This window comes from Mobula birostris, chromosome 6, assembly GCF_030028105.1.
Source record: "Mobula birostris isolate sMobBir1 chromosome 6, sMobBir1.hap1, whole genome shotgun sequence".
Lineage (NCBI taxonomy): Eukaryota > Metazoa > Chordata > Chondrichthyes > Myliobatiformes > Myliobatidae > Mobula > Mobula birostris.
Window position 1 is genome coordinate 137,311,108 of NC_092375.1, and position 12,940 is coordinate 137,324,047.

General features: G+C 39.1%; 1 protein-coding gene across 6 annotated transcripts in view; it reads right to left on the bottom strand.

Annotated features, from left to right (window-relative positions):
- als2b (alsin Rho guanine nucleotide exchange factor ALS2 b) overlaps positions 1 to 12,940 on the bottom strand; it is a 136,222-nt gene that overhangs the window by 78,116 nt on the left and 45,166 nt on the right. For all 6 annotated transcript variants that reach the window (XM_072261442.1, XM_072261445.1, XM_072261443.1 and 3 more), the window contains 7 exons: positions 11,837 to 12,005; positions 10,110 to 10,206; positions 9,670 to 9,747; positions 7,321 to 7,506; positions 3,231 to 3,402; positions 1,965 to 2,154; positions 340 to 405 (listed from right to left, as the gene is read on the bottom strand). In XM_072261442.1, the coding sequence (XP_072117543.1) occupies positions 340 to 405; positions 1,965 to 2,154; positions 3,231 to 3,402; positions 7,321 to 7,506; positions 9,670 to 9,747; positions 10,110 to 10,206; positions 11,837 to 12,005 (958 nt within the window). The remainder of the gene's footprint in view (positions 1 to 339; positions 406 to 1,964; positions 2,155 to 3,230; positions 3,403 to 7,320; positions 7,507 to 9,669; positions 9,748 to 10,109; positions 10,207 to 11,836; positions 12,006 to 12,940) is intronic.

The window sequence follows — 12,940 nt, forward strand, 5'->3', positions numbered from 1 at the left end:
TCTGCATAGTGTCTTAATGTAACACAAGAGTATGCACTCATGGAAGCAGTGATTCTGAAGCTCAGAAAGATCCAGAACCCATGAATTTAATTGAAAATAAGTAACGTTTTACTTATTTAAATAACCTTCTCATTTTTCTCTGGCGTTTACCACTCCCTTCAGACAATTAAGGAATAGATGGACTGAAAGTGACAAACTAACCATCCAACTCACTATAGACAGATCTGTCGTCATCTATGTTTCCATCTATCCATTTGAAGCAGCATCCTTTACAGAAGATTGAGGACTTGTGCTGCTGGATAATATGGCCTTAGGGATACAAGATCGGGATATACTTACACTGTTGGTTTAGCTAATGCTTGGAAACCACCAACTACCACAAAGTTCCCCACCGAGCTGGAGTATCTGAAACCAGAGCAAAGCGCAATCATAAGAACTAATAGTACACAAGTGAACAGACACCTCCAATCAAAGATAGAATTGAGGTATTGGCACCCTCAAGATCTGACAACACTTAAGGATTCTGGAAGTATGGGGTAGTCTAACGTGTGCAGAAAGCAATTCAGTGGGTGCCTGCCTCTGGCAGGAAATGGGAGTCAAATTAGGCCACCCAACCTGCTGCTTGTCCTATCAAGCTGGACTGTACAAGATAAACATTGGAAGTGGATGGTGTTACAAACTAAAACATAGTCAGGTTGAGAAAAGTAAAAGGGATCATTAAGTCAGTTGGGGCGTCACATCTATTTGACTCTCACTATCTCAGAGTCATATTTTGGGAAGAAAACTTAATTGGAAATACCCAAACATGAAAGCACAAACTTGGAGTATGGCATGTGGAGAGGAGCTGGAATCAGAGTCAAGGACCAATGGGTACAGATGAAGCGTGCAAAGCTACAGCAAGCCTACCAAAGAATTACATACCTTCAGAAATGATGTGTCAAGTTGCATTATTGCTGGGGCTAGCCAAAGTATCTGGCAACTGTATCCTGAATATGGAGGGGTAAAGTGGAACATGCAGTCAAGAATTTAGTGCTAGGGTCTGTAGATTACATACACCTGGGAGGTGAAGCTCTGATGGGCACCAAACTAATACACATGTACTTTAGACTGACAACTGGTGAGGAGACAGGGTGTCAATCAGCTTCGGCATCACAGCATCAGAAAAGGAAAAATAGGACTGACAGGATATAGGGCAAGAATAGAGCTGATCAACTCAGCCCTCCTTTCCACACAAAACCAAGGATTCCATGAGTTATCATGGAGAATGACTCAAGTCTGGACCACTGAATGACATTACATTAAGAACTGGAAGTAGCAGAAAACTTGTTTAAAAAAAGTCATAGCCAGCATAGTAACACCAAGCAATGGCCAAGAAGATTTCCAGAACAAAACAGGCAAAAATCAACCTAGGGATTATTGTACTGATCGCAGATCTCCAGTCACGTACACCACGTGACCAATTTGAGACCAGAAACAATTAATCACAACACGCTTGGAAACGATACATTCCCTACTCCCCCCTAAATCCACCAGTCCAAACATGCGTGCCAACTGCCTTACTACTTTTTTTTTTAAAAAAAGTATCATGCTGTGCTAGGAACCCCTGCTACATGGGAAGCCTGGCACAAATCCCTGATGTTTGCCCACACTCTTGCAGCAATGAATTGCCCAGAGCCTGGGACAGAGGAACTACCCATGAAGGGCAGAATGAGTATTGCAGCCATTGAATATCACCATCACTGGGACAGGTAACAGGACCTCCCACCACTGGTAGCACTGCAACTCTAAATGCTACAATGATACCATGGGAATGCAGCTCAAAGGCTAATGTACCCGCATCCAAGTTAACATAGTAAACTTTTGTACCATTTCCCCTTTCAATGGGGTATCAAGTACACCCTTTCTAATTTGTATCCCTTGCAAACATTGGCACTACTCAAATAGTAACAGGGTTGTGTACTTGCTCTTTGAAAGTGTCCAGGAAGACCTTTGAATTCTCCAGCATGACAAGCGTCTTGACATCTTTTGAACTGTGAAGAAATTTATTCAAGGTGAAACTGTGTTGTCCAATCAGGTAGCACAGTTTACTAAATTTACTAGCAGCAGCCTGTAGTAATTGACTCAGTGCTGATCCCAAAGCAGAAGCCAAGTTATCTGTGGGGGGGGGGGGGGAGAGAAGAGAGGAAAAGTTGATAAATCAGTATTATTGACAATTTGCATTACAAAAAAAATCAAGATGATCAGCACATCACAAGATCCTCATTCACGCTTCACAGTTTTTAGTCTCACACATATATTGAAGGGTGACTTTGCAATGGTACTTCAGTCCACAAAGGATTTGTGGAAAATCAGATGAATAGGCTTCCAATTCCAAAAGATACCAGACAGTACAATGTTCCCAACAGATGAGCAACATTCAACTTATTTTCTTAGACCAAAAGATACTTTATTTTTAAATAAGTTCCTTAAGAAATCTCAAAACACAAGTTACCTCAATCTTTTGGACATGTTTAATGCATTAATGGTTGGTTACTTGATTTTATTTATTGTTTGTTTATTTTATTTGTTGTTTTATAGCAATGAATATGAGAGTTGCAAACTCATTTTCACTGTATTGGTGCATGACAAATTGTACTATGCAATGACAATATAGATATTTCATTACCTTACCCAGAACCTGGTTTCTTCAAAGAGTTTCTGGAGCTTCAACATCTCAGTGCCAAATACAACAGGAACTTTACTTCAGTTAGTTAAGGCAATGGTGTTGATAAGTCTCTATGACATACCCATTTCTTCACATATAGTATCAAGTCACTGTAGGTTATAGGGATTGTTTTTGGCTTATTTGTTATTTAATGGTGGGGCGCAGTACCAATGGACACAGCTCTATCATAGTATAACGCCAGGCTGCAACATTAGTGGTGCACATTTATTGGGATATAGTCGCAGTTGGTGCAGGTCTGACTGTGTGTAATACCAAGGCATACATTTCACTGTGTAATATTGCAAGAACAGTTCTACCATCATACAATATGATAAAGTCTAACATTATTCATCTCACACTATTCTATCTACAACCATTTTAATTTTCAGAACACACAATCTCTAATCATGTCATCGATTAGTTTTCCAGTTTAGATCAATATCCTACAAGTATTATCATCCTGCTGCATAAAATGTTAGTGAACAAGCAGTCAGCCATAAACAGTCAAAAGTATAGTTTTCCATACCTAAACCCAGCAGAGGTCTGAGAATCTGATTTTTCATATCATTTAGCTTGCAGTGGAATTTCCTCTCTGATGATGCTAATTCATGTAAGCTGGCGATATACCCCATGACATTCCTGTCTGCAAGAGCAAGGCACCTCTGCCCTCCAGCGAACAGACTGTTTATGTAGCCAAGCTGAAATCAGAGCACAGCATTACCACCATACCAGGAAAACAAGATCACAGGAAAGTAATAATCGCAACTTCGGACAGGACTTCAAGAATATTTGTGAACACCATACCCACAGCAAGAAAAAGAGCTTAAAAGACACAAAGACACACACACACACACTCCCTCTCTCTCTCTCCCTCCCCTAAGATTCATTCAGTTCTCAAGGAAATAAAGAAACTATTGTCCTTCATTCAGGGCACCAAGCTAGAAAAGAGTACATACGAAGTGCCATTCACGTTATTGAAATACTTCAGGTTTTTTTTCCTCTCCCGTTGGCACATTTTATTATTACTGTGTTTGCAATGTGCAAAGTAAGACTCTACAAGCAGTATGTTGGGATAACTAAATTACAGAAGGATTCAGCATCAGAATACCAAAGTTGCAACTGTAGCAGTAAACCACAAAAGGAACTGCTCCTCTCACATAGTTATTCATGACATACTATATACCTGAAAATGATTTTAGAAATCTTACCACTTTCATTTCTGTAACTCAGAACACACATAACACTCACCATCATACATACACAGCAACTTCCCATTAATGTTACCCAGTTGACAAAAACAAATCACTCCCAATAATTTCACAACAACAATCCTTTAACCTACTGCATGATCAAAATTCTGTAACTACATCAACACCCATAAACCTCCTGAATATTGCAATAGTATACAGTTACATAACAAGTATACTTACCAGCTACATAAACAGGAACCCATAAGAGTTTTAGAAAAGAGAGCAACTTTAAACATTTGCCTGTTCTTTATTAACTTGGTCTATAATTTCAAACTTCTGAAACAAGGTTTGTTTTAACACCAATCATTTTGTCATAAGCTTACATTGTTGTGAGAGTTAAAAAAATCAATTTAAAATACTGCAATTTTCTCATCCGATAAACTAACTTTTCTTCTCTAACTGTATATATTGAATAAGAGCCAGGTGATTAAGCAGTTGTAGCTTAAATATACTCAACTAACTCAACAAAATTTCATATTGGATAAATTAAAACTACCACCCAATGATTTAGGATACAGACCCAGATATTTTCAGTGAACTAAGCATACTATAAACACCAAACTCTTTTAATCAAGAAACACTTTTGCTCCTTCAACACATAATACAATAAATTATATAATTAAGAACATCCAAGTAGATTTAAAAAAAATGAACTTAACAGCAACAGAAAATAAGGAAGAAAAATTGATTCACAATTTAATGCATAACAAAGTTATGAGTCAAAATATCTATATGAAAGATAAAGGTTTGGGGAGTAATCAAAAGCATAACAACTATACGCAAATGAAAATAGAAACACTGCTGGTTCTTCAAAGAGGAAACCATTACAACGTTTCCAAATGCTTTCCTCAAAACATAACAAGTGATCAGGGCAAATCATGCTCAGAGACAGTCATCAATCCAATACAACAGCACAAACATCTTTAATACAACCAAAGATTATGTAGCTTATAAAATATCTAAATAGTTCTATGGTTCTAACTACTTTGAAAGGATGCGAGTTGAGATACTTCCATTCTCCCACCACTAGTGACATTGTAACTATGACATGATCCACTAAATGCCAATAAAAGGCTGATAGTTACCAAAAGTGGCTGCACCTGTGGCTGTATAGATATATCATTGGTAAACTCTAGCAAAGCAATCACTTAAGGTCAGAAGTAAGCATGCTTATTTGCTCTGGATGTGTATTTTTGTTGACAGCATCACCCAACCAGCTGGTCGTAATCTTTCAGGATTGAAGCAGCTATTTTTATTTAACATATAATTAGAGTGAAAGAATCCATTAACATTATGAGTTTAAATAGCTAAAGAGGACAAAGTGAAATGGGAAACAAATCTGGAAGTGAAAAGGAACTGTTTTAAGCAATAAGTACTTGAGAGTAGGTATCATGTTCCATGCTGAGTATGTAAACATGCTGTTTAGAGTTAGAGTTATAGAAAAGTACAGACAGAAACAGGCTATTTGGCCCATCTAGTCTGTGCTGAACCATTTAAAATGCCTATTCCCATCGACCTGCACCAGGGCCATAGCCCTCCATAACCCTACTACAGACATCCCACCCTGCAAAAACTCATTTCAGGGAGGTAGCACCATCAATTTGCGGGAGACTCCCGGAACTTCCGGGAGAGGTGGGATGTCTGCAATAGAGCAGCTCCTTAGCAGCTTGCCAGCTAGTTTAAATAATGTTAGCTATACTAATGAATGAATGACACCTGTTAAACTCACCTCAACATGTTTTTTACAGTCTTAACCCACCATGGGCAATAGAAAAGTCACTGTTGCAAACACTGCAGCGAGCAACACTGTCATTATTTTGACCCCTATTAGGCAGGGGTACACTTTAGTGTAGTCCGGGGTGACGTACGTTTTATATTTTCTTTTTTTGGAACACTCTGCCATGGCGCGCTCTCGCTTGCTTTCTCTCTCGTTCTCTCACTCGCTCGCTCTCAAAAAAATTGATTTCCCTGATATTGTATATAATTTGCGGGCATCAGGGAGCCACTATTAATATGCGGGAGACTCCTGGAACTTCCGGGAGAAGTGGGATATCTGCTACTATCCAAATGTCTCTTGAAATATGAAGCAGTACATCCATAGTCAAAGCCAGATCTGATTAAAGCAATATACATTTGTTCAAGTGAGCCCAGTCACACTCAACTGAACACCTTATCACACTCAGGGCTTTTTTACACTGCTCAAGAATTTTATTCACATGCACCTTCCATGTTAGCCTTGTGTCCATCCGCATACCTGGAAACCTTACTACTGATTATTGATTAAGATTTTTTACCATACAATTGTGGGTGCAATGTTCTTCCACCTACCCCCCCCCTCGCCATTTTATACTACTTTCTCTACAAGTACTTTTTTAAAGACATTGGTACCTTTTTTTCTCTAACCCAAGAAAATTCCCATTAAGTTTCTGAATCAACTACCATCTTTCATTAATCTTTCACAATATATGCATATTTATTTATACCGCTTCCCCTTGCTTTCTGTTTCAGTTTGTTTTGCCACTACTGATGAATTATTAACCCTAACTGACTTTAACTTAATTCTGTTTAATTTTAACATGTTTATCTTTTGTCACCTGGAGCATATTAACTTTGAAAGGAAATATATCCAGTCAATAACTATCATTTATAAGAAGGTCTTCCTTTAATCCTTTGATATTTCAATTCTCTACTCTATTCCATCTTGGTTGGATGCAACTTCACTGAAATGAAGTCTCCAGTAGTTTCTCTAGATAGGTGTCAGTCGTCCTCCCTGGTAAATTACTTTACAATGGTATATTAACTTTAAGTTCCTTTTAAAATTGGATTTCTACTTTAAAATCTTCGTTTATAACTTATATTTGATCATTTTAGTTTTTGAGTAAAAGCATTATAGTAAAATAATGTAATTTACCGAAAAATGAGGTAATGGGGATTTGTAAAATGAAATGACGACAACAGAATTTGGCTCGTAGTGTTGACTATGTCACACTGGCCCATTCCACTTTCCAACTGTCCCAGTTAAAAGTCCAATCCAGCCTCAAATGAATGTTGAATTTTCCCAACTTAGTCTGGCCCACTCACACATCTGAAATAAACGTAAGCATCTAACAGGCTTTCCCAGTGCAGGACTGAGCAACAGCAAACCCAGCTTGCCTTTTCCTTCATGTACCACTTTCTAAATGCAAACTGGCTCCAGTGATTCCAACATTAGAAATGTGAGCCAACCTCAAAATGTACTTCCTTTCCTTTCAAGAAGTTAATTTGTTTTAAAACTGGCATTCAATTACCATAACTTTCTTTTGACCAAAGTATGAGGTTCACTATTTCTAAGCTCATTGAATAATAAATAATATTAGCTTTACTTGCCTCATTGCATGCTGACAGAAGCACAGGTTGCTTGGTGTAAGTTGGACTGCAGTTAGTGTCCTTGGTGTCATGTACAACTTGCCGTCCACTGTAGTACACGTTAGGCTGGAAAAACTCCCCATCAGCCAAAAAGATCGTATGTCCCTGTCCTGCTGCCACATCCCACACGCACAGACCTTCAGGAAGCTGCACCAGAAATGCATTTATGATGTTGGGTGTCATGGTTTATTCAGTAATCAATAATCAGAATCTGTTTAATTCTTTCAAAATGGTTGTGATTTCTGTATCCAGACACAAATGTTTCTCAGCAGCATCACCTCCATCAAATCTATTTAAAGCTTTCTTCCTCCTGAAGCTGATCTAGATGTCCAATTCCATGAGTTATAAAGAGAATATGTTTAAACCTTCACTAGGTGAAAGGCAGGAGAACAGCCACTCAGCATCCCAATGGAGTTTAAAGGCATCCGTTAGTCTTGCGAGACCATGGATCTGCGCCTGGAAAGTCTTCAACCAGGCCTGGGCAAGGTTGTATGGAAGACCAGCAGTTTGCCCATGCTGCAAGTCTCCCCTCTCCACGACACCAATGTTATCCAAGGGAAGGGCATTAGGACCCATACAGCTTGGCACCAGTGTTGTCGCAGAGCAATGTGTGATTAAGTGCCTCGCTCAAGGACGCAACATGTTACCTTGGCTGGGGCTCGAACTCACGACCTTCAGTTCGCTAGTCCATTGCCTTAACCACTTGGCCACGTGCCCACACACCCAATGGAGTACTGGAAAAGTTATCAGCAGTTTGCTTGTGAATTTGTGAGGGGTACAGACAGGGTAGACCACGGGAATTTTTGCCCTTCTCAGAAGTGAATGAAACTAGAGAACACAGACTTAAGATAATGGAAAAGAGATCTAGAGGGGATCTGATGAGAGTGGTGAGGAACTGGAAGGCATTGCTTAAGGGAGTGGTGGAAGGAGAGTCACTGTATTTAGGAAATGTCTAGACAAACACTTGAAATGCCTAAACATTGAAAACTATGGACCAACAGCTGATTTATGGGATTAGTAGTGTAGGTAAGAGGAAGGATACTGGGTGTATTTTTTTGGATCATTTGGCAATCGAAGGATGAGGTTTAGACAACTGAAGCTATGAATATGCCCGTGTCCTTTCTCTCTTGTATCTTGAGTTAGAAGACGGGTAAGTTCAAGCTTCTGAGTTTGGAATTGAGGTTGAAGTCTTAAGTACTTATGGCGTACAAATGAGGGAATGCTGAACTCGCAAAGAGACTGTTTATCAGATGTGGTGTCAGACTACCACCATATCTGGCCTTACAAAATTCTGCCTAATGTTAATTCCTCAACTAACCAGTTCATACATCACTTAGTTTACAACCCATTCCGTGGGAGCTTAAATTTGAAATTAGTCTAAAAATACAAAGTTGATACCAACGACCGATGCTGAACTTTCAATAAAAAAGTAACTAGTTTGTTATTTTCAGAGAACCTGTTGTTCTTGTTTTATGTTTTATCCAGTGCCTAAATCTCCACAATCTCCACAGTCTAGAGAGAGCCTCTAGAGCACTGACACATTCACAGAACCTTCCTACAAGTTGCTTACATTATCCTGAGGAGTTTTGTTTTGTAAAGTTAAAACCAACCGAGTCAAAGATGTTTCCACAACTTGTGCAGATTGTCAATGCAAATAGTCTTTTTAAAATGAGCCTTGAAGTTGAAAACAAGTTTTCAGTTAAACTCCTGACCAATTAATACATCTTCATGCTTAATAGTTCTTGCCTCACTAATCTCCTCAAGTATCATCATTTTCTGGAATAATCTCTTCCCTGGATACTTATTTGGGTCGAGCCTTTCAACTGCTCTTGTATTTCCCAGAGTAATAAGACAATGAAAATATTTTCCCTTTCAATGTGCTCCTGATTTTTCTTTCCTTAAGGAGTTGATTTTGTTGAGTGAAGTTTCATGGATACCAACAGTTAATCCTCTGGGAACAAGGTGGTCAGCTTTGGAAGCTTGGTCAATTCTGACAGGTGAGAGCAGAAGCAAAGTCTGATCTTCCTTCCCCAACATCTGCACATGAACTTTCCAGCTGAGGAAGTATAACTCTGACTGATATTACTTTCTCTTGTCCAATATCTATTAAAGTCAACTGATTCAAAACTGTCTAATGCTTATTTCGGGGCCTTTTATGATCTCTGTGTAACTTGCTTCTTGTGTATTGAACAAGGTGATCCTCAAAGTAGGAGGACGATGGTTTACCTGGTTCACCTATGTTAGTAGTTTCTATGCATAGCTTTATAACTGAGTATTTTTTAAATTGTATTAAAGTTAGGTATCCTGTACCTTGACAAGACGAGGGACAACAGTTGGTGACTCTGTGTGGCCAAGTTGTCCAGAAGTATTACTGCCCCATGAATAGACCTGTGGGAAGAAATTTGGAGTCAACAGATACATCAATTTTATCCATTATGCGCTTATACCAGTACATATGATAAATTAGCTTTCGAAAAGGGAGGCCATTGAGATCTGTGCTCTTGAAACCAATGGTTGGAAAACAAAATCTTACCATACCACTGGTATGCTCTTCTGTCCTATCGCTCCCAAACTTTGATCATGTGGACTCTTCCGTGCATTCTGTGCCCGTGCTAAATTTGTGGCATGGGAATGGAGGAATTTTTTGTTTCAATTTCTATTTGTGATCTCCAGAGCATTCAATCTTCCAGGATCTCCTGTTTATTGAACATGTATTGTGGAAAAGAAGCACAAGTTTGCTTGGGTCTTACCTGTGACCTGGCAGTTAAGGCCAGTGAGTGATATGCGCCAGCAACTACTTGGACAACTTCTTTATTGTTCAGACTCTTGATGCACAAGGGTTGAAGCCTAGGAACAGTATTAAAATTTTGTTCAGCCCATGAGTAAGCAGCATTCATGTCATTCGATACTAATCATTACTAGTTAGTGATCCTAGATTGGTTGTTGAGTCACGGTAACTAAATACCCCTCACAATGCAGCCTCATCCCTGGTCAGAGTTATGTGAGCAGACTCAAACAGGACATTCACAAATTTTATAACTGGCCAGGGTACTTGGACTAAGGAATGCAGGTCGAATGCTGGTCTAAATTATTCGTTAATACTAGCCCTTTTTGTAATTATATATATTTTTAAAATAGACCTAAATGTAGATAACCTAAACGAAATCTGCAAATGGCATAAAAAACTGGCTATGCCATTGAGCATAAGAGGAAATCTTTGGATGGCAAGAAAAAATGATGATCTAGTCAATTGGAGGGAGTGGGGACACTGGAAAATTAAATTTAATCCAGAGAAGAGTTAGGTAATGCACTTTGGAAAGTGTAACATAGCAAGGGGATACGTAGCTAAAAAAAAACATAAATGGGAGGGTAATGAGAAGTGTGTAAGAACAGAGGGGCCTTGACATGTATCCCAACAGAAACAGCATGATGGGTCAATAAATTGATTAAAATTGCATAATTGACTACAGAATATAAGAACAAGGAAACTATGGTAGAACTGGATACAACTGTAGTTGAACCACAGGTTGAATACTTCATCCACCTCTAGTTACTACAGTACAACCAAAATACCAAAATATGACCACACTGGAGAGGGTTGGAATTGAGCAAGTACCAGAGCTGGAAAACTGGAGCTATAAGGAAGGATGGGATAAACTAGGATCATATGCTTCAGGGCAACGGAGGCTCAGAGGGAACTCAGTTGAGAGGCATAAAATTATGAGCCCTACAATAATTAGAAGAATAATTTCCCTGAGCAAAAGGGTCAAAACCCAGGAGGCATTAGTGGAATAAGAACTAGAGAGTATATAAGGAAAATATTTTCAACCAGAGGGGTGGTAGAGGTCTGGAAGTCATGACTTAAAAGGATGGCAAGTCCAAGCACAGTCACATTTAAAAAGTGCCTGGATGCTCGAGCCTGCAATTTTACAAACACAGTACTGGAAAGTGGGGTTACACTGAGTAATTCTTGAGTGGCACACTGCACTGGTCTGAATAGCCTCTTTCGGAGTCATGAATATTTGAATATAATGACAAAAGACAATTGACCAAAAGTAGATCAAGAGAAAAACAAGGTTATACAGAAAATGTTTAGGATTCAAACAAGCTTTAGGAAGATACAAGAGGAGTGGCACAAACTGCTTTGAACCATTATGAACCCAAAGGGCCAAATGGCCTCTTTCTGTATGTGTTTCTGATTTCTGACCGTTTGGGAAATACTTTCTTCAGTCCAAATTGGACACCCTGAAATTTCCCTAGCTGAGCTCTGTCTGTCAGTTTTCCCACTCCATTAACGCTCTTAACAGTTTTGGCTCCCTTCCCTCAAACTTATTGTGGTTTCTTTCTTGACCTCAGTAGCAAATTAAAAATATACATTTCACCTCCATTAAACTAAGTCATCATTGAATTTGGCGGAAATCTGAATGTGATGTTTTTGGGATGCATCAATACCGGAAAGCTTTGAGATTTGTAATACCTGGGAAGCACATCTCCATGACCCAGCTGGCCCTCTTTACCTCGTCCCCAGCTCCATAGCTCGGTCTGTAAGGAAGGAAGGTTTGTATCAGTGTCGGTTCCTGGCGTAGGAGTTAGGCTCACTCGTTTGATTCTGCCATGTCCTGCTTTTCTGAGAAGCCTGGGTGAAACTGGAAGGAAAAGATACAATGAAGCAAACGAGTTGAGTACCATTCGTTACCTGGCAACTTCAATATTGTCCAAGTATATTTGTGACTTTAATCCAGATATTTTGCTTAGTTTAAGTCCCATAGTCCAACTTCCATCTCTAGTATATAGAGTCTTCCTTTCCCAATCCAATGTCCAGATAAATATACACTGAACTAAACAGGCATTCTGAAATATTTCACCCTATCATCTTGTTTGTAGCAGTATACATATCCTAACAGGCTGATGGTAGTTCATTGTACAGTACCTAATAGGTGAACAGTCCACCTATTTTCCCCATCCCATCATAGCTATGTCCCTTCTGTAACAACCCAACATGATCATTCTTCAGTGTAGCACAATTCCCTTCACATGCTGACTGTCCATCAGTGGGGCTGAATTATGTTACCAACAAGTGTAACGTTATGGCAGAGTTTTATTCTGTAAGCTGCACGCTCACTTAGAACACTATTAAGAACGCTCAGCATGGTGAACTATTAATTCTATTGATGTGATGGAGAAAAATTGCAGCATGCTTCACAGATATATATTTGGACAAAACTGGTTGTTACACTCAAATAAAGAGGTTATAAACTAGATGGGAAAGAAATGGATTTAAGGTGATTAACTCCAGATCACAAGGACAACACAGCCAGAGATATGACCATCATATGTGAGACAGGAGTTTGCAAAAGGACCAGTGGCTGAAGTTAAAGTTCCTTCAAGTTGCCATGAGCAAAGACATGATCATCTGTCCTTCCCGTCACTGATTTATGAGGTGGAAAAGATCAGAAGCATTTGTAGGGCTGGGCAAAGTTAGGAGATATTATAAAAGTAAGTCACAAGATGCTTTAGAAATCATTATTGATGAACAAGAGCCTGGTATGAGACAGGATACAAGCAACAAAGTTTTGGATGA